The sequence below is a fragment of the Acinonyx jubatus genome, chromosome B4 (genome assembly GCF_027475565.1).
Source record: "Acinonyx jubatus isolate Ajub_Pintada_27869175 chromosome B4, VMU_Ajub_asm_v1.0, whole genome shotgun sequence".
NCBI classification, from domain to species: Eukaryota; Metazoa; Chordata; class Mammalia; order Carnivora; family Felidae; genus Acinonyx; species Acinonyx jubatus.
This window is the reverse complement of record NC_069387.1, coordinates 57849300-57877219: the sequence shown is the minus strand read 5'-3', so window position 1 is coordinate 57877219 and position 27920 is coordinate 57849300. Positions and strand designations below refer to the sequence as shown.

The 27920-nt window shown below is 37.9% G+C and overlaps 1 protein-coding gene across 22 annotated transcripts in view; it reads left to right on the top strand.

Moving 5' to 3' along the window:
- The window catches only part of LMNTD1 (lamin tail domain containing 1), a 509230-nt gene that overhangs the window by 113349 nt on the left and 367961 nt on the right, over positions 1-27920 (top strand). For all 22 annotated transcript variants that reach the window (XM_027035777.2, XM_053226035.1, XM_053226046.1 and 19 more), the window contains one exon: positions 5124-5300. Coding sequence is in view for 1 of the 22 variants with exons in the window: in XM_053226036.1 (XP_053082011.1) it covers positions 5283-5300 (18 nt within the window). In the remaining 21 variants the exon portion in view is untranslated. The remainder of the gene's footprint in view (positions 1-5123; positions 5301-27920) is intronic.

The window sequence follows — 27920 nt, the reverse complement described above, 5'->3', positions numbered from 1 at the left end:
GTTTTTAAATATCTATTTCATTTATTTCCACTCAAATCTTTATTATTTCTTTCCTTCTGCTACCTTTGGGATTTATTTGTTCTTCCTTTTTTAACTCCTTTAGGTATACAGTTAGATTGTTCATTTGAGTTTTTTCTTAGTTCTTGAGCTTATTTCTTACTTCTTGAGCTTTTTTTTTTTTTTTTTTCTTGCTCTGAATTTCCCTCTTAGAACTGGTTCTGCTGCAGGGTGCCTGGGTGGTTCAGTCAGTCAAGAGTCCCACTTTGGCTCAGGTCATGATTTCATGGTTTGTGAGTTTGAGCCCCATGTTGTGCTCTGTGCTAACAGCTCAGAGCCTGGAGCCTGCTTTGTATTCTGTGTCTCCCTTTCTCTCTGCCCTCCCTTGCTCATACTGTGTCTCTCTCTCAAAAATAAACATTAAAAAAAATTTTAAAGAACTGTTTTTGCTGCATCCATAAATTTTGTGTTGTTGTATTTCCATTTTATTTTGTCTTGAGGTATTTTTTAGTTTTCCTTTTGATTTCTTCATTGACCCATTGGTTGTTCAGTACTATGTTGTGTAATCTTCATGTATTTGTGATTTTTTTAGTTTTCTTATTGTGATTGATTTCTAGTTTTATATCATGTGATCAAAAAAGATGCTTCATATGATTTCAGTCTCCTTAAATTTATGGAGATTTGTTTTGTGGTCTAACATGTGATATATCCTGGAGAATGTTCCATATACACTTGAGAAGAATGTGTATTTTGCTGCTTTTGGATGGAATTATCTGTATATATTTATTAAGTCCATCTGATCTAATGTGTTTTAAGGTTGATATTTCCTTATTAATTACTGTATCCATATGGATTTATCCATCCATGTAAGTGGGGGTGTTAAAGTCCCCTACTATTATTGTATTGTTGCCAATTTCCCCCCTTACATCTGTTAATATTTGCTTTATATATTTAGGTACTCCTAGGTTGGGAATGTAAATATTTACAAATACTGTATTCTTTTTTTGGATTTACCCTTTTATCATTAAGTAATGCTCTACTTTGTCTTTTATTAGTCTTTGTTTTAAAGTATTTTGCTTGATATAAGTATAACTTTCAGCTTTTTAAAAATTTCCTTTTGTGTGGAAAACCTTCCATCTCTTAATTTTCAGTGTATGTATATTTTTAGATGTGATGTGAGTCTGTTGTGGACACATAATGAGTCTTGTTTGTTTGCTTGTTTTTTTTTTAATCCATTCAACTACTCTATATCTTTGATTAGAAAATTTAGTCCCTTTACATTTAAAGTAATTATTGGTAGTATGTACTTGTTGACATTTTGTTCATTGTTTTCTGGTGGTTTTGTAGTGCCTCTCTGCTCCTTTCTTCTTCTCTTGCTCACTTCTCTTGGGGTTTTATGAATTTCTTTACTGTTACATTTAGATTCCTTTCTTATTATATTTTGTGTATCTACTGTATGTTTTGCTTTGTGGTTATCATGAGGTTCATATACAATAGTCTCCTTTAAGTCGGTAGCAACTTAAATATGAATGATTCCAAAAAATTCTACTTTTTTTTACTACTCATCCCTGCATATTTTTTGTTCTTGGTATCATATTTTACATTTTTTTAATTTTGTTTATCCTTTAACTGACTATTGTAGTTAAAACTGATTTTACTACTTTTGTTTTTTAACCTTCATACTAGCATTATAAATGGTTAATCCACTACTTTTATATGTACCTTTACCAGCGAGATCTTAACTTTGGTAATTTTGTTGTTGTTATCAGCTAGTACCTTTTCTTTTCAGCTTAAAGAAGACCCTTGTACATTTCTTATAAAGCTGGTTTAGTGGTGATGTACTTTACCTCTTGCTTGCCTAGAAATCTTTTGATTTGTCTTTCAATTCTGAATAATACCCTTCCCAGATAGAGTATTCTTGATTGGAAGTTCTTTTATTTCAGCACTTTGAATATATTATGCCACTCCCTTCTGGCTTGCAGAGTTTCTTTTGAAAAATCAGTTAGTAGTCTTATGGGGATTCTCTTGTATATACCAAGTTGTTTTTCTCTAGCTCCATTTAAGATTCTTTCTTCATCTTTAAATTTTGGCATTTTAATTATAATGTGTCTTGGTATGAATCTCTTTGGATTTATCTTTTTTAGAACTCTCTGGGCTTCCTGTACCTGAATGTCTGCTTCCTTCCCCAGGGAAGGGAAATTTTTAGCCATTGCTTCTTCAAGTAAATTTTCTTCCCCTTTCTCTTTTTTTCCTTCTGAGACACCTATGATGCAAATGTTATTCTGTTTGATGTTATTTCATAGGTCTCTTAAGTTATCTTCACATCTGAAATTCTTTTTTGTCATTGATGTGCTCTGTTTGGGTAAGTTCCACAGTCCTGTCTTCTAGGTCTCTGACCCTTTTTTCTGCTTCATCTCGTCTCCTGTGGAACCCCACTAGCGTGTTTTTCCGTTCAGTTATTGTACTCTTCAGCTCTGTGACTTCTGTCTGGTACTTTCTTATATTTTCTGTCACTTATTGAAGTTCTTACTATGTTCATCATTATTCTCCTGAATTTGGTGGGCATCTTTATGACCATTACTTTAAAGTCTTTATAAGTAGAATACTTATCTCTGTTTCATCAAGGTCTTTTCTGAGGTTATCTTGTTCTTTCATTTGGAACATATTCCTGCTTTTTCATTTTGCTTGATTCTCTATGTTTGTTTCCATATGTTAGGTGAAACAACTACCTCTCCTAGTTGAAAAAGTGTCCTTGTGTAGTAGATGGACCTTGTCTTTTAACTCTTTCCTCACTCTTGGTTGCCTGTCAAACCTTTGGGATTGCCTTAGTAGCCTAACGAGTAGCCTGATTTATTCTTTACAGGTCCCAGTTGTTGAGCGTGTGCCAGAAACTGTCACTGTTCCAAAGGGAGTGATCTCAGTCAGTACCTAGATTCAGGCTGATTAGAAGCCAGATCCTTAGACAACAACTTTTAAAGTGTGCAAATATATATAGTCTTGTGGGATCTCAATTATAGATGCTGACCTCTGGACTAGGAGATCTGGACGTGTCCCCTGAATAACATTTGCAAGAATCAGGGCTTCAGACAAGTGTTTAAGCTGCTTTATGGGGGGTACCAGTGAGCTGTGGTGAGGCCAAGGGAGGGTGCACAGATGGTATGTCCTTGCCTACATTCCCTCAGAGCAACTCTGTAGTCTTTAGATATGTGGAAAACCTGAATCTTATCAGTCAGGTTGAAGCTCCAGGACAATTAAGTGGGCCTTTTTCATGTAGACTGGGGATATTGTTTCAGTGTGCTGCCTGTGTAGCATCCTAGGTGTGGTATCTTGCCCATAAATGTCTTTCTAATTGTTACAGTCCCTTTAGGTCAAGAAGCACAAGCTCCTTTGGCCACCAGAACCAGACAATCAAAACACCTCTACTGTGTGGATTGATCTCCCCACCAGCTTTAGTGGGGCTGTGGTTGCCTGTGGCTTTATCGAGTTCAGGAAAGAGTGTTGGGGGCAGGGCATGCTTGCAGTTTTAGTGATGCCAGATAAGAGTGCTAGGGGCAGAGTATGCCTATGGCTTTAGTGAGGACCAAGATGAGTTCTAGGAGCAAGACTTCAAGGTTGTGTCCATGTGTGTCTGCCTGTGTTAGCAAGGCAGAGAGAGTGCAAAAAATGTCACTCTCTAGTGCCTTCACTAACTAATTAATGATGGAGTTTTGAAGTGGTGGTGGGGGTTCTTTGGAGATGACAGAGAAAAAAGAATTCTTAAAATTTTTTTTAACATTTATTTATTTTTGACAGACAGAGCATGAGCAGGGGAGGGGCAGAGACACAGAATCGGAAACAGACTCCAGGCTCTGAGCTGTCAGCACAGAGCTCCAACCCATGAACCATGAGATCATGACCTGAGCCGAAGTCGGACACTTAACAGACTGAGCCACCCAGGTGCCCCAAGACAGAATTCTTAAGGAAATCTTTGGTGCAGAAAAAGTGATTTTATTAAAGCACAGGAACAGGACTTGTGGGCAGAAAGAGTTGCACTGGGGTTGTGAAGAGTGACTGCTTATATACTGTGGAGTTGGAGGAGATAAAGTCAAAAGGAGTTTTCTTAAAGGGATTTCCATATACTAATGACACAGATTACTGGAGTCCTCACTATTGTTAAGCTAAGGTTATTTTTTCCTTCTGGCAAAGCATTGTCATTAAGATAGTAGGTAGTTCCTGGAGATTAGGCTATTGATAAGATTGCCCTTTTGTAATTTACTAAGATATTTGTAAACTGATGGATACTCTATCAGTTTAACCATTTGCTTTCTGTCCTTTTCTTTGTTTTTAGGCAGCCAGGAGTACCTAAGAAATATCACACATATCCCACCTGGGTGTGTGTGGGGGGGGTGTTGTTAGTTTGTACTTTGCCCTCAGCTCGCCTTACGCTCCCTCATCAATTAATATATGTCTGACAGATGCTTTAAAAATAGCAACTGAATCACCTTCACAGATAATTCAGTCACCTCTCAAACTGCTGTATTTTCCCTGCTTCTTGGAATGAGTGAGGCTGCCTAGGAGGTCCTCAAAAGGAGTATCTCAGATTCCCACAGTCCCCCAGGTCCCCTGAATGTAAACCTCATTGATTTCAAAAGCCAAACATTCCTTGTACCTCCTCTCTGGTGCAGGTCCCAAGGGTTAGGATGCCCAATATGGGGTGGGCACAAATGCTTCACTTTTCAAGGAGAGGTTCTGGTCTATGAGATCCTTCCCTAGTTTGCGCTGCCGTATGTAGGTTTGGTAAGATTTCCTCTCTTCCTTTCCTATCCCTTTTATCTGTTGTTGTGGAGGAAGCTATTCAGCTAGTTTTCAGAGTTTTTTTTCAGTGGGAATTATTCTATATGTAGTTGTAGATTTGGTGTGTCTATTGGATGAGGTAGGTTCAGGGTCTTTTTATGCTACCATCTTGGACCACTCTCTCTTTTTCTAACATATCTTAAGGAATCTTAAGAATTTCCTCACCTTAAGCAATTTGGGTAAATGATTTTGTGAGTTTTGTTTTTGTTTGTTTGGTTGGTTGGTTGGGATTTTCTCAATGGCCTCAAAGACAATCTGACTTTCTCATTTATCTTCTTACAATAAAATTACAGGCATTTCAAGAGATCAGAGATAGCCTGGCCACTCAGAAGCATCATCCCATCCATTAGGAAGAGAACCCAAATTAAGGATTCCACCGATTCCAAAAAAGCAACAGTCTGGAAAAGAAGTCAGTGCTTCAGAGGTGATCTGAATCCAGGAAGAAATTCAAGATGCTTATAATAAAAAAAGTAAGTCTAATTTTTACATGTGCTCTTGCTTGTCTTTTTTGCAGAATTTTAAATGCTATTAGAGTTCACTCAACTGCCTCCCTCCTCCAAGGCTGAATCATTGCTAATGTTTACTAAAGAAAATGGTATTCTGTCTCTTGGTCTTTAGAAAAATTGCTAAGTTTTTTTTCATCTCAGTGAAAAAGGTAATTACCATAGTGGAAGACCTCAGTGTCTTAAATTTAAAAAAAATTTTTTTTAAGTATTTTATTTTTGAGAGATAAAGAGAGAGAGCATGAGTGGAGGAGGGGCAGAACAAGAGAGAGAGACACAGAACAGACTCCAGGCTCTGAGCTGTCAGCACAGAGCCCAATGCAGGGCCCAAACCCATGAACTGTGAGATCATGACCTGAGCCAAAGTTGGACACTTAACCTACTGACCCACGTAGGCACCCCGGGGGCTTAATTTATATCATGGGAATTTTTTTTTCTTGGGGTCTTGCTCTTCAACTTACTGGCTATTTGATCTCAGTCACTTTTTAAATCTCCATCTAGCACAGTTTGCTAATCTGTAAAACTATGGCAATAGTACCTATAAGCACCTGATAATTGTTAGCTGTTCACAGAATTATTGTCAGATGAATGTGCTGGAGTAGCCTTTCTACCCTTTTACCTGATAACTTCTGGGTGTAAAATGTCTGGTAGGTAAACTACAGTCACATCAATAGTGGGCATTATCATTAAGCCTGGGATTGAACCAGATGTTGAGAAAAATGAAAACATGATCCTGACCTTAAACATCCTAAAAAATTTTTATGTGCATAAAATATATATGCAGTAGCAAAATTGTATTCAATTGTGAAGATTTATTAAACTATACACTTTGTGTATTTTTTATGCATGTTTTTAATCAATAAAAGTTAGAATAAAAAATAGAAAATTGCTATGGCAATCCTATAATGTGGGATGATTAAAAAATAATGGCATTTATAGTCTGGTTGAAATTAGAAATTGGAATTAATTAATTTTTGGAACCATCACACTGATAATAAAGGAGAAATCTTAAATCACCACTAACCTGGTTACCTTATTAACGTTGGAATTGGTTCTAAAACCAGATGAAAATCTTTGCTTACTTATAGGATAAGTAAAAGAATTGGTTTTCTCCGTGTCTTTACACTATTTGAACATGTTCTCCTAGAAAGCTTTGAAGAAATAAGTCTTACAGCAATTAATTAATCTGTGGTTTGCCAAAAGCAAGAGAGAGTTTTTCTTCTATCTGTAGTAGAAAAGTCCTGGGACAGAATGTCTGACCCTACTTATCATAAGGTCATCCATGAACTAGTCATTGAGCCAAGGGGGATGAAGCTGCCACTGCCTGGCTTGTAATATCATGGGGAGTGAGAATATTGTGACTGACAGTCCCCAAGACAGCATGTTTTGGGGAGAGAGTGTTTCATTGAAGGAGATGAAAATAGGCAAACAATTCACATCCATTTGCATAGCACGTAAAGAAGTTTTGACATTCTTTTGCTTGATCAAATTTTCAAAGTGGAGATAAGGAGACTAATTTAGAGATAATTGCTACAATCTGGGTAGGACCAATGAGGACAGCAGCTATGGAGAAGAGATGTGATAAGGAGAGATCTGATGGATGTAGCATCTATAAAAATGCTTGACTCATTGGATGCAGAGGGAGAAATCCAAGGTGACTCCCAGATATCCGGTTTAGGTGATTTGGATAAACGTGGTGACATACCTCTTAAAAAAGGAAACAGGAACAGAAGTAACTTGAGGCGGAAAGGAAGTAATAAGTTCAGCTTGGGACATGTTGAGTTGTAGAAAATGATAATGAGTTGGAAAAACATAAGTAAAACCATACCGTAAAATTTTTAAAAATAGATAGATTCTTTGAACAAATCTAAGTTTACTTAATTCAAAATACTTATGAAGGAAAAAAAAGAAGAAAAAGACAAGTTCAGTGACTTGAATTTCTTCTGGCAAAACTAGCACTTTGACTTATTTGGATACTAAAGCAGCCTTGGCCTTCTTCTCTTGAGAGTATCCTTTTTCCACAGCATTTTATTACTACTGAGAATACCTCTTTAAAGAATATCATTTTTCTCGTTTCAAAGTATTTCATACATTTTAGAGACCATTTGAAAAGACAAAGTAAAACAATACATCATGTACAATAATAAATACTTTGACAGTCTCTTGTCTCTAACATGTTTTCAGTTATTATAAATAACATGTCATTATAAAAAATAGAAAAATATATAAATATATATAATATAAAATATATATAATAATATAAAATATTTATATTAAATATATTGACATATTAATATATTTTGATATATATTAAAGTATATTTAATATATTTATATAGTAATTAATATATATTAAAATATAAATATACATACATATATAGATATAGAAAAAGAGTTAAGATCACTTAAATCTCACTACCTTGAAATAGCCACTGTTAGTGTTTTGTCTGTGTTTTCATGAGTCTCATATATATACACACACAGATGCAAATTTACTTAGATGGGATCATATCATATATGCTCCTTTTATCACAGGTATCTATGTATTTTTAAAACTGTTTATTACTTACTTATGTTTCTTTTATGTTTCCTTCCTTTTCTTTATTCCTTTATTTTCTTTATTCTCTCTCCAAAATATCTTACTTACATTAATGATATATATGTTTATGTATATTTAGTAAATTATATATTATATAAATATATATACATATATTTTATATATGTATGTATAACGGATATATACAAAGCTATGGAGAAATTGGTAATTGTTTTAAATTTGTTTTTAAAAACTAAGGTCAAGGGTGTCTGGGTGGCTTAGTCAGTTAAGCGTCTGACTTCCGCCCTGGTCGTGATCTCTCAGTTTGTGGATTCTAGCCTGGCTATGGGCTCTGTGTTGACAGCTCAGAGCATGGAGCCTGCTTCAGATTCTGTGTCTCCCTGTCCCCCTACTTTCACTCTGTCTCTCTCTCTCTTTCTCTAAAATAAAGAAACTTAAAAAAAAAAAACTAACATCATATTCTGTATACTTTTCTGTATCTAGCTTTCCTCCCTTTCTCCCCATTGTGAAAATCCTGTCAAATCATTTGTTTTAGGTACCACAATAGATTGTCTCATCTACTTGAGAGTAACTTTCTTAAGAGCAGGGACAGTGTCATATTTGTTTTCTGTAAAACCTAGTATCTCAAAGCACAGAGCAGGGACATAAGAGTGAACATACTGATGTTTTCCATAGCTTGAAGCTAGACTATTGAGGATGAAAATATTTAGGCTGAGTAATTCATCAAAGCTCGTTTACGCAAATCAAGAAGTGACAGAACTCAACACCCCATGAAGTTGATATTATTATGTCTTCCTGTTTCATACATGAAAAAAATGAGGTACATAGTCTTAAAACAACTTTTCCAAGAACTCAAAATCTGCTGATTGCATAGTACTACACCCCAGTCTCACAAATGCCAACAAAATGTTTTATCCCTCATGTTCTGTGAAATAAGTGTCAGTCATAATCAGCACACCCCTCTTGGATAAGAGAATAACTGAATCTTGAGGACTCAGATCATGCTCTTTACCAGGAGCTTTTCATGCTTCTCCAGCAGTCAGTTTTCCTCTTTAGTGGTCTTTTAGGTGAGTACTGGACATGAATTTTCACATTTCATTTACAGAAGAGAAGATGGAGACACAATGAGGTTATTTTATCAAGTGACATGCAAGAAGTCAGTAAAGGAAAGAGACAAAGAAGCCAGTTTTATTGATCCCCAGGCTACAATTCTGCCTCCCAACAAAACCTGAATTCTGGAAAACCCCGTTCAGCTTCAGTTTTGTTATAAAAGTAAATCTCAGCACTCGGTTATTTTATGGCTTTCAGGAGAAGAAAAGCAGGAAATGTGGTGATGCTTCATTAGGGGCTGGTACATAGCTGGGAATGCAGAGTCAGGCTGTGTCTCTCCTGAGCTGGGTGTGCTGCACAGATGGCCTATATCAGAACCTCCCAGAGAGTTTGTAGAAAGGAAGAGCCTGGATCCACCCACTGAATTGGAATCTGGAGGATGGTGCCTGGAATTTAGGGGATGAACTATGGGATACACTTTTAATAAACATGTCAGATAACTTTCATACATAGTAACAGTTGAGAACAATTGTTATGCCCTTCAAAGGACTCTTTTAGATATCTTGGCTTAGTGGGAAAGGCAGCCACTTACTGTAGACTCTTGGGGAAGTTACTTAAATTCCCCAATTCTTGGTTTCCACATCTATAAAATGGGGATAATAGCACTTATTAACACATGAGGATATCATAATAATAAAAGTAAAATATGTAAAGATTCTGGTACTTTATGATTAACTATAAATGGCATTAGGCCCAAATCAATCATAATTAGATAGAAAGCTTGTGAGCTTTTGAAAACATGAATCTGATTCACTTGGTGTCACTTTCAGTTTGGAAAGAATCTTGAAGGAAGGAAGTTAGGAATCCAGTGATACGCAGTGACTAAACTCAAATGAAGATCAAGATCTTAAAACTCTTTATGAAGCACCATCACTCCCTCATGGCATTCTTTAGGAGCAGATGGAGGGGTAACAGGATGTGAAAGCAGACCCATAGGCATGGAACAGAGGATGGCAGTTGTGAAATACATTCAGATGGCGTGGTGCTGTTTAGATAAGATGGTAAAACTATGTTATGTTGACCCCGGTGCCAAATGGTGAAGCAATGATACCAGGACAACCTGGAAAATAGCAATATAAATACAGAACTTAGGGAAAATATGGGGATATGCCAAGTGAGGAAAAAAAAACAAAAAACAAAAAAGACCCAGAATCTTCATGAATTCTAACTTTATAAATGCATGTGATGGAAAAAGTACATCCCTTTTCACAAAAAAGGAAGCAACTAAAAAATGAAATTTAGAACCATTTCTAATGAGCACTGTAAGAAATTTTACCAAGACAGCTTCTTAGACATGACTAGAAATAAGTCACAATCTTCCATAGCCTTAGAGATCTCGGCAGTGGAAAGAATAACTAATTCTCTTAAGGCCTCTTTCAGTGGGAACAACCCCTCTACCCCCATTTTATAATAACACGGTAGAATGCTAACTTTAGTCTTATTTAGTCTTAAGTCCATTCTGAAATAAGAATATTAATAAACTGTCATTTCCATTAATAGGTTTCCTATGTTGTGCCTCTTGTTTTATGTTGTTATGCATTGTTCTTTAATACAAAAACAAATTAATCAAAGATGGGGAAGAAAATGTTAAGTACCATTTATTGAGTTCTTAGCTAAGGCTAAGATTTTTTATTTCTGTTGAGTTGTATGAGTTCTTTATATATTTTCAATATTAACTCCTTACTGGACACATGATTTGCAAATATTTTGTCACTCAATGGGTTGCCTTTTCATTTTGTTGATAGTTTTCTTCATTGTGTGGAAGCTTTTTAGTTTGATGTAGTTCCACATGTTTATTTTTGCTTTTGTTGCCTTTGCTAACTGCTATTATGATGCTCATTTTACTTATGAGGAAATTAAGGAGCAGGCTCAAAATCATTGAACTTGTCAGGGTCAGAGGAAGGATTGGACCCATTCCTCCGTCTATGCACTAATTACCATACATAGAAGAGGGGCCACTCATGTTGTTGATTAAGAAGAATTTCTCCATCAGTGACTGGAGAAACCCTGATTGTGTTAGATTTTGTTATAAATCCACTCCTGTGTTTGCCCTGCTTTCTATTCCTGGAACCATTCCCTCAGAGACCCAAAGGGTAACATTACAGCAATGAAATGAGCCATCTGTCACTGAATATTTTGGCTGCAAAGCTTTATTTTGGATCTAGTAGGCAGGAAAAAGACCTGACAGGGATTCTTCAGGGTGAAGTCCAGGGCAAAGGTCTGCTAATGACATTGCTGGTGAATGAAAATCCTTCTCTCCTACCTTTGAAGGTTTCCACGTGCCTGCTACCCAAGTTGATTATGATGATCTTAATCAGGAAATTGATATGATATTATCAGGAAATGATTTCCTTAATTGTCATACTGCTTCATTTTTGTTACCTGGAATCAGGGACAACTTACCTAATGACATAGAGGGAAAAGAAATAAAACATTTTAAATGACGTTAAAAATAATTTTCAGCCTGTGGCCAAGAATACCTAGAATATTTTTATTTTTAGAAATTGATAAAATTATGCTTACATTTAGATTTCCAAAATTTATTTTTGAAGCAAGGTTTTCTGCTTTGATAAAGTTTACTCATTAAAAAAAAATGGAATTTCACAAGGCTTGCATTTCAGCTTAGGAAACCATGATAGGTCAACACTTTGTTTTAAATTGAATGCAGTGACTAAGGAAAAACACTTTATTTTACTTGCATGAATACATCAATTATTAATCAAAATCAAAATAAAAAAATACATGTTTAATAACCAGAAAAAAAATTCTGACATTGGCCTCTGAGATATAGGAGCCAGGGAATATGCTTTCAGGAAACTAGTTAGGAGCAACTTTTGTTCCAGTTAAACAGGAAAAGTCACCTTAAAATTCTTACTTCTATTAACCTCTCAATTTCCAACAATGTGGCTGTCAATTTACCATTTATAAACCTGGGATCATCTTAACCTTATAGGTCTTGGAATTTGGGTGATATATAGGCATTAAATTGGGGATATCTCCCCAGAACATCTCAATACCATGAAAGTCATCATCACTGAGCAAATATTTCACAAAGCATTTTTTAAAATGCTTATTTATTTTTGAGAGAGAAAGAGAGAGCATGAGCAGGGGAGGAGCAGAGAGAGGGGGACACAGTATCTGAAGCAGGCTCTGTGCTGATAGCAGAGAGCCCAATGTGGAGCTTGAACTCACAAACCATGAGATCATGACCTGAGCCAAAGTCGACGCTTAACTGACTGAGACACCCAGGCGCCCCCTTCCCAAAGCATTTTAACACTTGCTAGTACCTTGCCCACCTGCAAGTGTGTCTAATCCAAGACAAAATATTGACCTAAATATAAAGGAGACATAAGTCATTTTAAATAAGAAATTTAGTAATAATAGTAATAAATAGTAATAAATGTTGTATAGTAATAATAGTAATAAATGTTGTATTTTTATTATGTGTAAATGGAAGAACAAAGTGCATGAAAACAGGATGGTAAACAAAAGGACTTTGAAAGTCACAAGTTTAGCCAGGGAAGAAGCAGTTATTCTTTGAGGAAAGGACAGGTTTCCTTGGTAGGTGGTGTGATGCTGAGAGAAGTCAATCACAGGAGCCACTTGGCTTGGCAGAGAGTGAGGGAGCTCCCGACAAATTGCTCACAGAATGGCCGGAAGCAATGCAGACCTGGTTAGAGAAGAGCTATAGCGGTTAGCTCTAGTGGAGTCCGATGGGTCATAGAAGGCAGTTAACGGAAACGATGTTAAAGGCTCAGGAACTGGGGGTTAGGGGATGGAGGGCAAGATGGCTCAAAGCCAATGGCTGCGAATAAAGGAGAGGATATCAAGGGGTTGCTGAATTAAAGATGTAGGGTTGGCAGGACAGCTATGGTTTCTTATTTTTTGTAAGGCAAGTTTGTATATTTTAGTGTCTCCTAGAACTATGTAGTAAGGAAAATTGGTTGCTAAAGTAATGTTGCAACATTCTTCAAAGGACATTGAGTCTTTATCATGTCAGTCTAAACTTTTAAACTTGACACTTCCATGTCCAGGAAGTTAGACATGATTCTCAATGTTATTTCTAACAGTTTCTGGCTGTACTTATAATATCTTGATCTTTTGAGGATACAAGTCTAACAATATTGTTATTAGTTCTGCTTGCTAGGTGTGGTAGGCAGAATTCTAAAATGGTCACCCAAGAATCCACAGAACCTCTGGAAATGGTATATTATATGGCCGAGTTAACCTTTTAAGAGAGAGGTTATTCAGGTACAACTAATCTAACTGCATGAACCCTTAAAAGCAGGGAGCTTTCTCCTAAAAATGGCAGAAAAGAAAGACAAAGAGATTCAAGACCAGAGGGGCACCTGAGTGGCTCAGTTGGTTAAGTGTCTGACTCTTGGTTTTGGCTCAGGTCATGATCTCACAGTTTGGTGAGTTTGAGCCCCATATCAGGGTCCATGGTGACCGTGCAAAGCCTGCTTGGGATTCTCTCTCTCCCTCTCTCTCTGCCCTTTCTCCACTCGTGCTCTCTATAAATAAATAAATAAATAAATAAATAAATAAATAAATAAACTTAAAAAATATATTAACAAAAATAAAGATGCAAGAAGGATTTCATGTGCTATTATTGGCTTAAAGATGGAGGGACCACATGATGAAGAATGTGTGTTGTCTCTAGAAACTGAGAGCCATCTTGGGCCAACAGCTAGCAAGGAGATGGAAGTCTCCATCCTATGATAACAAGGAGCTGTGTTTTGCCAACAATCTGAATGCACTTGGGAACAGATTCCTCCTCAGAGCATCCAGATGCGAGCTCAGCGCAGCTGACACTTTGACCTTGGCCTTGTAGATCCAGCCAAGACCACCAGACTTTTCAACCCACAGAACTGTCAAATAATAAATGGACACTATTTTAAGTTGCTAGTTTGTGGCAGTTTGTCACACAGTAATAGATAAATGTTATCTGTTATGTCTAGGCAAATGGGACTCCTGCCTGAGTGATGGAAAAAATAAACCTCATCTAGGCATTCATTCTAAATTTCCCTGATCCTGTGGCTTCATCTTATATCACATTTGGTCATTAGCATATATTCTACTTTGTCGGGCACAGGAATATGATGATGCCTCTGTGTATTTCTTTCTGACAGCCTGGAATGAATGATGCTGCACTTAATTGTGTATCTGCTGGTGCAGGATTTAGCTCCATGAGAGCAGAAGTCAGTTTCACCAGCTGCCCTGTGCAGGGAAATCATCCTTGACAAGCTGAGATTTGCCTCAACTGTCACTCACTCTTTGAAATTCTTCTCATTTGTGGAAGAAAATGTAAAAACAAAAATACATCAGAGGCTGTTAAAATTGGGGTGTTGCAGAAGGAAAAAAGACCCTTTACTGTAACATCAGGCAGATTTTCAAAAGGTTCCTAAGGAATGCAGCATTAGCTGCTAATGCACTTGGACGCTTGTGTTCAGGAGAATATATGCTTCTTACATATTCATAAGGGAGCTTCAATGTGCATACATCTCAGTGTTAAGGAGAGTCAAAACAAACTAAATCTGGAAGGTTGTCCCACATTCCCTTTAGAGCTAGGACTGTGAAGTACCCCCTGATCCAACCTTTAAAAACCTTGATCTAGAACAGAAAAAAAATTTCTAGGAACCTGCTTTATGTTTTATTTTCTTTCTTTCCTAGTTGGAGGTGAGAAAAGAGGCGAAAGCCCAAGCAAAACCATTATCTTCAGGCCTGATAAACTAATAGGTTGATGTTACCCTAAACTCTGCTTTGAAGGACCCAACCCCATCTACTGGATGAACCAAGTTGAAGCAATCATGAGTTCCAGTCCCTGCTCTTTTCTTATTAGAAAATAAGAATTTCTCATCTCAAAAATGAGGAAAGTAATACTTAGTTCATAAGGCTGTCAGGAGAGTGAAGTATGAGGTATATGGAAAGCCTTTAGCATTGTACCCGGCATTGTAAGGGCTCCATGGAGCAGTTTATTGATGTTATTTTTACCTCCCGTTTCTCTGGAGGAGACACAGGGTTGTGTGCCTAGAACTCACTGGTTAATTCCTGATATAGCTTTTGCAGTGTAAGATTCAGTTCTTACAGTTTGCAGTTAGCAATGACTGAGCAGCACAGGAGTTGTAGGACCTGATGAAGATGGAGGGTTGTTAGCTTAGTTAAAATGTGTCACACACTTTCAGTTACAGCACTACTTTAAAGGCAGTGTTTAGAAATGATCGATAAACTTGTGACAATCTGCATACATAACTATATATTTGGAAATACACATCCAGATGACCATTATTATTGATTATAATACAGGGTGATATAGAGGAGTACAGAGTCCTTTTAGAGGGATTTTGTAGGTAACTAATGTCTACATCAGATTTCATAGTTTATAAAGTCTTCCACAGCCATTAGTATAACAGTCCTTTTGGGTTATAACATCTCATAAGCATCATCATCTTCGTTGTTATCCTCATTAATCATTAAATGAATGATGACATTAAGATTCAGGAAGGCAAAATGACTTGCTTGAACTTGTTTGTGCTTTAAATTCCTAGGAGAAAGAAAGAAAGAAAAAGAAAAAGAAAGAAAGAAAGAAAGAAAGAAAGAAAGAAAGAAAGGTATGGAGGGAGGGTGGGGGAGAGAGAGAAAGAAAAGAAAAGAAAAGAAAGAAAGAGAAGAGGAGAGGAGAAGGGAAAAGGAAAGGAAAGGAAAGGGGAAGGGAAGGGAAAGGGGAAGGGAAGGAAAGGAAAGGAAAGGAAAGGAAAGGAAAGGAAAGGAAAGGAAAAAGGAAAGGAAAGGAAAGGAAAAAGGAAAGACATTCCTAACGACTAAGATTTTTTTCCCCCTTTCTAAATACTCCTATGAAGGGGGTGGGGTGCATGGGTGGCCCAGTAAGTTGAGCGACTGACTCTTGGTTTCGGCTCAAGTTGTGATCTCAGTTTGTTGGTTCGAGCTCCATGTTGGGCCATGTGCTGGCAGTGTTGAGCCTGCTTGGAATTCTCTCTCTCCCTCTCTCCGCCCCGCCCTCCCCCATCTCTCTTCAAAAATAAATAAATAAACATTTAAATAGATATTCCTGGGGCACCTGGGTGGCTCAGTTGGTTAAGTGTCCAACTTCGGCTCAGGTCATGATCTTGTGATTTGTGGGTTTGAGCCCTGCTTTGGGCTCTGTGCTGACAGCTCAGAGCCTGGAGCCTGCTTTGGATCCTGTTTCTCCCTCTCTGTCTGCCCCTCCCCTGCTCGCACTCTCTCTCTCTCAAAATTAAATAAACATTAAAAAACAATAATAATTAAAAAATAAAAAGATATTCCTATGAAGGGCAATTTACTTCCAAGGAGTTATTGACACATTCAATTGGGGAAGAACAGATTAATTCTTGTATGTACCAGGACACCAATTAGAGATAATCACTATATGATACAATAAGTTATAGCAATCTAAATTTGTTATCAAGACAGGTAAATTAAGAAATCTGTTCCAAACTTCAGTGTGTTTTGTAATTAAGAATATGATTGAGATATGGGGTGATGTTGGACTTGTGATATTTAGGAAGAAGGTGGAACCATGCAATGAGGTTCCTAGATACTTCTATTTCTCCATAACTCATTCATGGCATAAATCTCTACAGAAAAGAAAGACATGTTTTGAAGTGCACTTTTATTTCTAGTTGTATATCTGTGGCCATGGAAAAATAAATTTTGTGCCTGTAAATTCAAAGGGTTGGAAGAAGAGTCATATTCACTTAGAAGCTCATTTATAACAGCTTCATAATTTCAGAGTTTTAAAGTTGCTTCCATACAAATATATCTCATCTGTTTTCCTTCCTCTGTCCACATTTGAAACACGCAGAATCTTGGTAATAAAACCTCTAAGGGCAATGCTATTATAAACATTGTAGGGAAAAGAAGTTCAGGGACTTCTTGGAGAGTGTATCTTAGGGAAGGGGAGATCCTACCCCTTTTCCTTGGTGATACTGTTAGAAATAACAGATTAGTTATGTGTTCAAGACGCTTGTGGTTTTTTTCCCTTCTGGCAACTACTCAGCTATTGCTTTGCCTCCAATAGAAACCATCTCAGTTTCTACACAGGCATCTGTGTTCTGTGGTTCCCAAAGCACAGGACCTTGGGGAGTTGCCTCGCAGTTTGCCATAGGTTGATCTTGCATTAACATGTACATTTTGATTTTTATAAAAATGATAGTTCTACACAGTTAACTCTGGTGCAACTTAGAATAATGCTGCAAAAACTTTGTCACTGGACTTTTGCCTTGGTGGGATTTGGAGAACATAGCACAGTCAGAGAAATCGAAAGGAATCTATCACCTGGGGGGAAGCATGCGTCTTTTTGATAAGCAAGGAAGTAACCATAACCCAGGGGATTCCAGTATGTTCTTTCCCTCAGGGTTGGGGAATGATGGGGGAGTAATTCAAGAATGTTCTGATTGGTAATATAAAATGGGCACACAGAGAAGGCTGTTTCCTGAAGAGGTGAGCTAGGATATATGCACAGGTCCTTGGGAAAATGATAAGAGGAGCTTAGCTGTCAGTAGATAGGCTGCTCCTAGGTCACAACCCTCAGTTTGTTGTATATTTTTATGTTATTTGAGTATCTGAGTTAATAGGAAGTTTTGGTCTATATCTTGTGATTAGAAGAAGAAATTTACCCATATACCAGGTACTGTTCTGGGGCTGATGAGAACCAGTGAGCTGCGTGACCAATGCCAAATATAAGTCAGGGAGATTGGGTGTCCAACAAGGCAGAAGGAGGAGTCTAGGACTCTCTCTCAAGTGAACCTAAGGTCAGGAAGTTGCCTCAATGACTTATCTAGATCACTCCATGCATAGCGGGATATAAAAATGGGATTGTTCTTTTTGTATTACTGAGGGATTAAAGGCACAAAGTACCTCACTTTCTATATTTAAAGTGATGTCAGGGTGTAGTGAGAGATGCTGGTGCTGAGAACCAGCCCTATAACCAACCACCTTCCCTGCCTTCCCTTCCCAGCTAAGGTCCCCAAATAAACTGCGTGTGTGTGTGTGTGTGTGTGTGTGTGTGTGTGTGTGTGTGTCGGGGGGGGGGTGGTTGGAGATAAAATGCTGCCTTTAAAAAGGTACTATCTTTGTGGAGAGAAGTTTTTCTTTTCATATACTGTATACATTATCACCTCCCAAGGCCAAGGAAGGGATATGTCAAGATAATTGCCAAGACAGCTTGTGGGGATGGGGTGGGTGGGGTGGGGTGAAGGTGGGGGTGGGTAGATGGGGGATGGGAGGGGGCAGGGTGCCTGAACTTTTCTGCCCTCTCCACTTCCACAGACTCAGAAACTAGGATCTCTTCACTGAAATTTGAGTCCCATTAGACTGCTGAGTGCCAGTTGTTCCTGGGGCAAATAGATAAAGTTCTGCAAAGAAACAGGCCAGGAGACCAGATTGCATAGACACAGTGGTTCTTCCTCTATTGACAAGGGCATGAAAATTGAGTAGATGGGGCTAGGCTATATTCTGGAAGATGAATTCTCTGAACCAAGAGGCCATGAGGCTGATGGCCAATGGTGGGAGCTAAGAGTGGGTGGCCAGAGCCCCCCTCCCAAATCTGCAAATCTTGCAGCGGGAAGGCTGGTCCTGCAAAGAACCCCATATATTTTCTACACCAGTGTTTGACTCTCAGACACACAAACAGCAACAAAAGTTGCTGTTGGAGAAACAGCATTGATAATAGTGAGAACCACAACTTTGCTCCATCAAATAAGGAGGCATTGACCCATTCTTTCATTTCTCACTGCTCTAACGCTGGAGGAGCCAGCACCTAGAGGAGGAAGGAATGAGGCCTGCTAGAACAGATCAGAAATACCTCTTCCTAAGGGCCATCTCTAGTCCCCACCACATACATTCACACATTCTCCTTAGCCTGAGCTAAAGAGAGAAAAGGAAAAATATTTCAATTCAGCAACTGGAAGTTTCAAGACAAATAGTACTGTGTCTTAAACACTGGAAGTACACTGTTATAATAAGTGAAAGTGGCTGAAAATACTTTTAAGGCATTAATCAGCAAGGAGAAAAAGGGGAGCATCGACAGAAATATTAAATATTTGGAGGCAGTTATTTATTGGAAGAAATAAGATGTTTTTGTTTACACCCAGAACAAATTGAAGCTCCTCAGTAAACTGGGGAAAATGTAAGTGGGCAGACTGAAGGTGATAAAAAAAAAATACAGTGCAGCAGCTAAGCTGAGTCCTACCAAGAAGGAAGAGAGAAAAGGAAAAAGAAGGAAAGGAAAAAGTGTGTGTGGGGGGGTGGGGGGCGGGGAGTAGGAGAGTCTTTTATCTGCTTCCACCAAGGAGAAGGCTGTGGAAGCTTCCATAATGGGCCTCAGGAACTGCCCTCAATGGAGACTGAGTCCAGAAGGTAATTCTTAAGTCTCTTTTATGACATCTGATTGTTCAATAATAAACAAAACCAATGGCTGCTCCCTTTCATGATTGTCATTTAAGCATATATAAGTGTCTTCCTCTAGACTGAACATGCATAGTTCTTCATTGAAATCTTTCATGACTTGTATCCCTTTCTCATGCTCTCTAAAATGTGGTCGCTTTGACTTTAATATATAGTATTTTGACACGAAGCATTTTCTAAGTCTTTCATTTCCCTTCATGCACATAAGTGATCATTTGATGTCCTGCCTTGAATGTGAGAAGTGGAAGCTAATTCAATACTACTGAACACATTTACAAAGGAAAAGAATTTTTAAGTAAGTTTCCCAATGCACACAAATAGATGAATGGCCAGGATAAATTCTTTCCCCCATTTCTAGAGAATGAAATAGGAATAGATTCTTTCCACTAAAACAGAAAATTTATTTCTTACCATTCTTTACACTTGTTTATGCCAAAAAGTAAGAGTGGCTACTGAGATTGTCTACATTTTGATAAAACACACACACACACACACACACACACACACACACACACTTTTGTTTTCTTGATCAAGAAAGTGTTATTTGCCTCCACACTTCCAACCTGGCTAATTGTAATTGTCAAGTTGCCAAAATAAGTTACCCTTAAATTGAGAATTTTATTGGAACAGTCATCATAGATGGCTGCCACACAGATTGAAGGGCCACAAATACATCATCTGTAATGCTGGGAGGAACTTTCCTGAAGAATATAAATTTTACTCCCACATGATTTTTACTTTATGGGAGACCATAACTTCTGGAATTCCTAATAAAGAAGGAAAAGAGGGTTGTTTTTAGTAGATGCTTTTAGAAGGAACGATTGAATGTATTCTGCCAAAATGAACTCTTAAAGACTGTGCAGGTGCCTCATAAATACCTAGGTTTAGCCTATGTCAGGGACACATTTACTACTTTGATACTATGAATAATATAGACATTTACTATCCAGTATGACTCTGTAGTAGAACTTACATCAGGCACACTTAGATCACAGGAGCTTAAAAAAGCTAACTTTTTGGTACACTTGAAAAAATAAAGCCATAAGATATACTCTTGGCTGTGGCTTAATGACTAGTCATAGAAATCAGAGATTTTCCTTTTTTCTGCTCACCACTCTTCTTAAATGAAATGACAAGTCAGCATTCACATGCATATATTTAAATAAACACACACACATAATTTTTTTCAAAGATCACAGTGCTTTGAAAGTATTGTCGGGCACCTGGGTGGCTCAGTTGGTTAAGCATCCAACTCTTGATTTTAGTTCAGGTCGTGATCTTGCAGTTTGTGGGTTTGAGCCCCGCCTTGGGTTTTGCACTGATGGCAAGGAGCCTGCTTGGGAGTCTCTCTCTCTCCCTCTCTCTCTGCCCCTCCCTCACGTTTTCTCTCTCTCTCTCTCTCTCAAAAATAAACAAATAAGCATTTTGAAAAATTATTGTCTTATGGGTTCTTTATTCACAAACTTCTTTTTCAAACATCAATGAGGGTTGTTTTCTCTGTTAAATAACAACTATAGTGAACATTTGCAGTGAGTAAATTCTTCAAAGGGATTTATTTTCTCTTTTTTGGGGGGGTATTCTGGAAGGGTGTTTATTTGCTCCTGTCAAGTGCACCTCTGGAGAGTCTGGACTTTCCAGGAGTAAAGGCTGTGAAACTAACCTCAGCTATATAGAAATGCCAAACTTCTTTGCTCCTGTACCCAGTAAAGGAATTTTCCTAAAAACTATGCACCTTTTCAGTCATTTTTCAGTTGACATGTAAATTCACTTTAATTGTTAATTGAAGGAAATTCATTTTTTTGTTACTAGGAAGTAGAAAATACTGAACATCTTGTAAAATGAAATAAGAGGAGGATTGACTGTAATTGGATAAATATTTCACAATATGATTTGATTAAATATATTTTAATTACCTAACTGGATAAAGCACCCTGAATAGCAAAGAAGCATGTAAAATTTACAGCTATGGGGTTTTTCAAATATTTTAGATTTTTTTGTCCTATAAAGTTCTGTAAAGTACTCCGGTTACATTGAAAAGGATTAGTATCATTGATCTGTATTTGTTAATTATTGTGAATTCAGAAAAAATTTTAAAATAGGTTAAAATAACTTCTTTTTTAATGCAAACTTCATCTTTTTAAAAAAATTTTTAAATTTGAGAGAGAGAACCAGCAGGGCAGGGGCAGAGAGAGAGAGGGACAGAGGATCTGAAGCAGGCTCCACGCTGACAACAGACAGCCTGAAGCAGGGCTTGAACCCACGAACTGTGAGATCATGACCTGAGCTGAAGTCGGATGCTTAACCGATTGAGCCATGCAGGTGCCTCCATGCAAGCTTCATCTTAACAGATGGGAAGATGGGAGATTCTCTGTGTTTAGGATGCCTTGATCAATCATGGAAGGAGTCTTCTTCCAAACCAGTCTTTCCCTGTTTACCTTTTTTTGGGGCCTTGGAGACTTTTACAACCCCAGAGAAATGCCCAGTAGTAAGATTTGATGTGTATATGTGTGAAGGCATGCCTTTCTTTTATAAAAGAGGAGAAGGACTGTGGAGAGGTAGCCTCATTTTCAGGCAGATCAGTTTTTGGAAAGAGCATATATGAAAGTTGACGATTTGGAAATTTAGTCCCTTAAAACTATTTGTGCATGTAACCCCGAGCAAAGCCCAGTGTAAAGATCACCTATCTAGGCAATATCTTTCCTCATCTCTTACAATCGAGTACAATTTTATAAGGCATACCTTGAAGTGAATCTTGATCTACTGCCAGTCCTTGCTCTACTTGTTGCAGTAAGATTGACCAATAAACAGGTGAATAATCACAACATGATGATTCAGCGGTATGATGGTAAATGTTTAACACCTGGCTCTTGCAGAAGGAAGGAAGCCTGCTTTATAGCGTTTGCCCATGTCTGTGGTATAAATACTCCCACCATGGACTATTTCAAGCTACAATATGAAGTAATCTGGCTTGCAAAATACCTGAAATTCACTATCAGCTCTCAAGCTCTCATGAGCTGGTCTGAGCCAACTCTAGCACACCAATGTGTCATGATTTATTAATTACACTATTCTTATTAGAGTCGGCTGGAGAAGCAGTGGGTTTGCAGTCTCCCAGGATTTTTCAAAATGCATGCTTACATTTGCACACTTATAAAAAAAAACCTGATACCTCTCTTCAGGTTTCCACCTGACACCTCTATTGCCATCTGTACCGTTCTTTGGCTTTGTACCTAGAATGATGACTGACCTGTCTTTACTTGGTTTCAGCCCTTACTGTGATTTTATTCCATGTGTGTGCAAACCATGTTTTGTTCCTGGTACCAAAATTATGTAATTGAACAAATGTCTGCTTCCTAATATGCTTTACAAAATATTGTCGTTAAGCTGGCCTGTTTTATTCATTATCTTTGCAATTTTGGTTTTATTTGGGGGTATTTATAAGATACTTTTTCAGCCTGAAGATACCATTATATTTAATGGGTCATGACCCTTTGATTTAATCCCTTGGAAGCAGAGCCTGAGATAAAGATTTGAGTGCAATTTAGAGGTTTAGGGGACACCAATACGGGAGCAGGGAAAGAATACAAGGAAGGGAAGGCAGCTGATTAAAGGTGCATTATTAAGCCAGCTACCACAATGAGTGACTAGAGCTTATTCTTGTGGGTAAACACATGCCTCAGAATTACCCTGCTGAAGAGATAGGCTGCTGGGGCATTTATACATGAGTCCCTGAGAACCATTGGTTGAGAGCTGCTTCTGAGGGCTGTTTCTGAGGTTGCTCATCCTGGCTTTTCCGTGGTAGCTTTGTAGGCAGATTGTCTTTTGGTCCTGGGAAGTGTCCTCAGGCCAGAGATGCAAATATTGGCAGCTGGAAGAGGACCAAGGAGGAAGGGTGGGCACTGACCCAATGTCTGCTTTGTGTTAAAACTTTCGCCAAATATGGGAGTACTTCATTAGTATTACCATTTTGTCTAAAAAACCCTCCAATTTCTTATACATGTACATGGTACCTAAGGAAACCAAACTCAAATCAATCACATTTTGTCTTGACCAGGGTTTCTTACATTAGGCAGGCATTTGAATCTCATAGGAAAATGACTCCAAAGACAAAAACCAGAGACCCCACTTATTCTTAAATGCATCAAAATTTGAGAGCCATTTCTTTAGAAAATGATTCCCAAATATTGTTCCACCCAGGGGATGGTGGGAAGTTTATTATGAAACAATTATCTGGGGTTATTGTATTGAAAATAGATCCAGGGTGCACCTGGGTGGCTCAGTCAGTTAAGCATCCAACTCTTGATTTCAGCTCAGGTCATGATCTCACAGTTTGTGGGATGGAGCCCCATGTTGGGATCCATGCTGATAGCACAGAGCCTGCTTAGGATTCTGTATTTCCCTCTCTCTCTGCTCCTCTCCTGCTTGTGCAGGCATGCATGTGCTCTCTATCTCAAAATAAATAAATAAACTTAAAAAAAAGTAGATCCATGGATGCTCTCCAGTCCTCCTTTCTTTGGAGGTGTGGCTTCAGGTATATTTGTTTGTTTAAATCATCAAGTGATAATAATGTACAGTCTGGTTTGGGAAAAATGGCAAAAAAAAAAAGTCAATGCAGTGGTCAGAGGGCTGCATCTACAAGGGCTGGAACCAGGGATGATTTCTAAGCAAGAAACTGTAACTATATTTTTAATATATATGTCAAAATTTCTAAGGGCTTGGTGGAGCAGAGTGTGTCTTTACCCTATCTGGCAAAATTGGAATTAACAGTGAATGCAGCTATATTGCCTGGTGGTAAAGAAAGCCCACCAGTTCTGCATCTATGTAACCTTGCCCTATCTGAGTGAGTGTGGACTGACAGGAGGCACTTACTAGACTAGTATTGCTGCTTGCAATCTGGACCAGAACAGTGACCAGATCTACTGTCCCTTCCAAAGGTGGAAGTTTGGGTGTAAATGGAGAGAAGGGAAAATAGTAGGTATGGGTAAAGGAATGAATACATGGGTTATGTAATGAGGGGGATCCGGTGTTACATTAACACCTCAAAAAAGGCTCAGAGCAAGAGAGGATATGTCACTTGATATGGTGAAGCCATATATTGCTGGCATTGCTATTGCTTTTGGAACCTGATGAGATGGGATGGAAGTCTGAAAACCTGAGCAGCCTTAGTTTAGGTGACATTTTCATATGATGTGATGATGATGAACTAGATGGTTATTAATGAATGGATGAAATTCTAGTAATGGCCAATATTTTTTGGCTTTTATGATTGTTTTGCTATTAGGGTTTGTGTTTGAGGACCAGGGTATGGACTGTGATTACAAATCACTATACTGTGATTTGTAATAAGAAATATATATTTGGTCTAAGTCCCATTTTTAGAAAGGAGCTGCTAAAATCCTTAAAATTTCCTAAGTGAATAGCGTGATGAAGGTGTCTTGATATCCATAACAAACACTTTTCAACCACACCACCTGAGTTTATGTTAATGAGATAACTTTTGGACAGCACCTGAGGGTGGGGGTTGGTTGCCAGGGGAACCTCCTTCCAGAAGGAAAAAGAGGCTAGAGATTGAGTTCAGTCACTAATGGCCAGATTTAATCAATCGTGCCAGTGAAATGAAGCCTCTATAAAAACCCAAAAGAATGGGGTTTGGAGAGCTGGAGAGCTTCCAGGTTGGTGGACATATAGAGCTTTGAGCAGAGTGGCACACTCAGAACTTGGAAGCTGTGTGCCCCTTCCTGTACCTTGTTCCTTGTGGCTGTTCTATGCACCTCTTCCTTGTGGCTGTTCCTTAGTTATATCCCTTTGTCATCAACTGGTAAATATAAGTGCACGTTTTTGAGTTCTGTGAGCTGCTCTAACAAATTAATCAAAGCTGAGGAGGGGTTCATGGGAACCTCCAATTTATAGCTGGTTGGTCAGAAGCACAGGTGACAACCTGGACTTGTGGTTGGCATCTGAAATATGTGTGCGTGTTATGGGGGAGGCGGTCTAGTGGGACTGAGCCTTTAACCTGTGGGATCTGATGCTGTCTCCAAGTAGATAGTGCCAGAATTGAGTTGAATTGTAGAACATTCAGCTGATGTGAAAGAATTCCTTGGTGTGGAACCACACACACACACACACACACACACACACACGCACACACACACACAGACACACACACACACGCACACACACACACACACACACACACACACACATTGGAATTGTCAGAATTTTAGAAACAGGCCTGGGAATGTTTGCCAACTATGCTTAAGCATTTTAGAGGAAATCTTTTTCCTTTGTCAGTGACACAGTTGATTAATACTTTGCCTCCTATTCACTTTCATCTTCTAATACATGCCCTCCCAGATTGTCTGCCATAAATATGGAGTACTTTTTAACTTTCTATTAGACTGTTTTCTCTTTTTCTTTTTTGTTCATTTTTATTTATTTTTTATTTTAGAGAGAGTGTGAGCAGGAAAGAAGGGCAGAGGGAGAGAGAGAGAATCTTAAGCAGGTTCCATGCTCAAGGTGGAGCCCTACCTAGGGCTCAATCCCATGACCCTGGGATCATGACTTGAGCCAAAATCAAGAGTCGGATGTTCAACCAACTGAGCCACTCAGGCATCCCTGGACTATTTTCTTAAAAGTTAAATTAAATTAAATTAAATTAAATTAAATTAAATTAAAAGTTATATTAAGGAAGACACTTGTTGGGATGAGCACTGTGTGTCATATGTAAGAGATGAATCACTGGGTTCTACTCCTGAAGCCAACACTACACTGTATGTTAACTTACTTGAACTTAAATAAATTAAAAAAAAAGAAAGATAAAAAAGAAAATAAATTTTTCTAGTTATTGCAACTCTTCTATGAAGTCTTCCCTGATTTCTCATTCCTTTGGCCTTCCATACTCCAATAAAAGCTTTCCTCATGGCACTTCCCACTTGTATGGAAATGATGTGTTTGTTATATGTTGGTGGTTCCTGCAAAACTGCAGGCTTCACCAGGTATGAACCTGGTTTTACTCAGCTTTGTATCCCTATTCTTGAACACAGCATCTGGTAGATAGTGGGTATTAATAAATACCTACTAAACAAAACCACATTTCTCTTTAGGAGCATATGAAAGAAACTCAAGAAGATAACATTCTCTGTGAAACAAAAACAATTATAAGCCCTTTTGAAAAGGGAACATTCATCTTATAAGCTATAAAAACTGATGGACTTTCATAAACTAGCATTTATTTGTACTTAACTCCTAAAAGGATTGATTTGGTTAGTATTCTTGCAGGAAAAAAAAAATACTGCAGTTATCCACGACCAATCACTAATATGCCTGTCTGTTCTTCCTTCCTTTCTTTCTTTCTTTCTTTCTTTCTTCCTTCCTTCCTTCCTTCCTTCCTTCCTTCCTTCCTTTTCTTCCTTCCCTTCTTTCTTCCTCCCTCCCTCTTTCTTTTCTTTTCTTTTACATTAGAGAATAAATATGGTTCTTTTTTAGGGAATCATAGATAACAACATTATTTATGATGATCAAAAATCATCATAAAGGCAGCCTAATGATGAGCCCCTTAAGTCAAAATAAAGAATTTTTAGTAAAGAAAACATCATTTATTAAAATACACTAAAGAAAAGAGAAAATAAGAGGCTAAATAAAAGACAACTCATTAAAAATTTCATCCTAACAACTTGTATAATGTACAAAAGGTAGAAAGTTACTCTGGTGACCTGACAGAAATTCCCTTTGTGGAATATGACTCTGAAATGAAAGATTTTCCACAGTGGTTTATAGAAATACATTTAATTGTATAGTTACTTCCTGTATAGTCAAAGCTGCAGAAAAAGTTATTGGGAGATGTTATAAAATTTCTTTCCCAGGGGGATCATAAGACTGGGATTGAAACCCCTCTACCTGATGGGTTCTAAAAGTGGTGTGTTAGACCTGAGGACCCTTTAATTTTTCTCTTAGCCTTCAGAATAGTCCACTGTGATAGTGGCTGTATATTTCAAGTTGGATTAGAATAAAATTTATTTTAAGAATAAATTCATCTTTACAAAGAGAGAGAAATGCTGCAATTTGTGATAATGATACATTTATTTTGGGCTCCTGGGCTTCAAATTGATATGGAACTGAATCATATAGAAATTATAGTATGCAAATGAAGTAGTTGAGACGCTGGAGTTTCTTCTCATGATATTAAAATTAATCCTATCAGAGGATGCTGCATGTTAAGTCAGGAGAAAATATTCTCAAATGAATGTTGGGTTTCATGTTAGAACATCAAAAATCATCATTCGGTATCATTTGATTTTTGACTGAAAACTTCTTATGATAAAACAAGGTTTTCTCTCTCCCCTCACCCCGTTTCTTCTTTCTTTTTCCTAGAGGTTACCTTGCGAGTTCTTAATTTGGTAATATTTTTATGCTGCTCCTGATAGGAGGTCATAAAAAATAGTGGGGTTTCTGAGTCAGTCATAATATGAAAAGTAC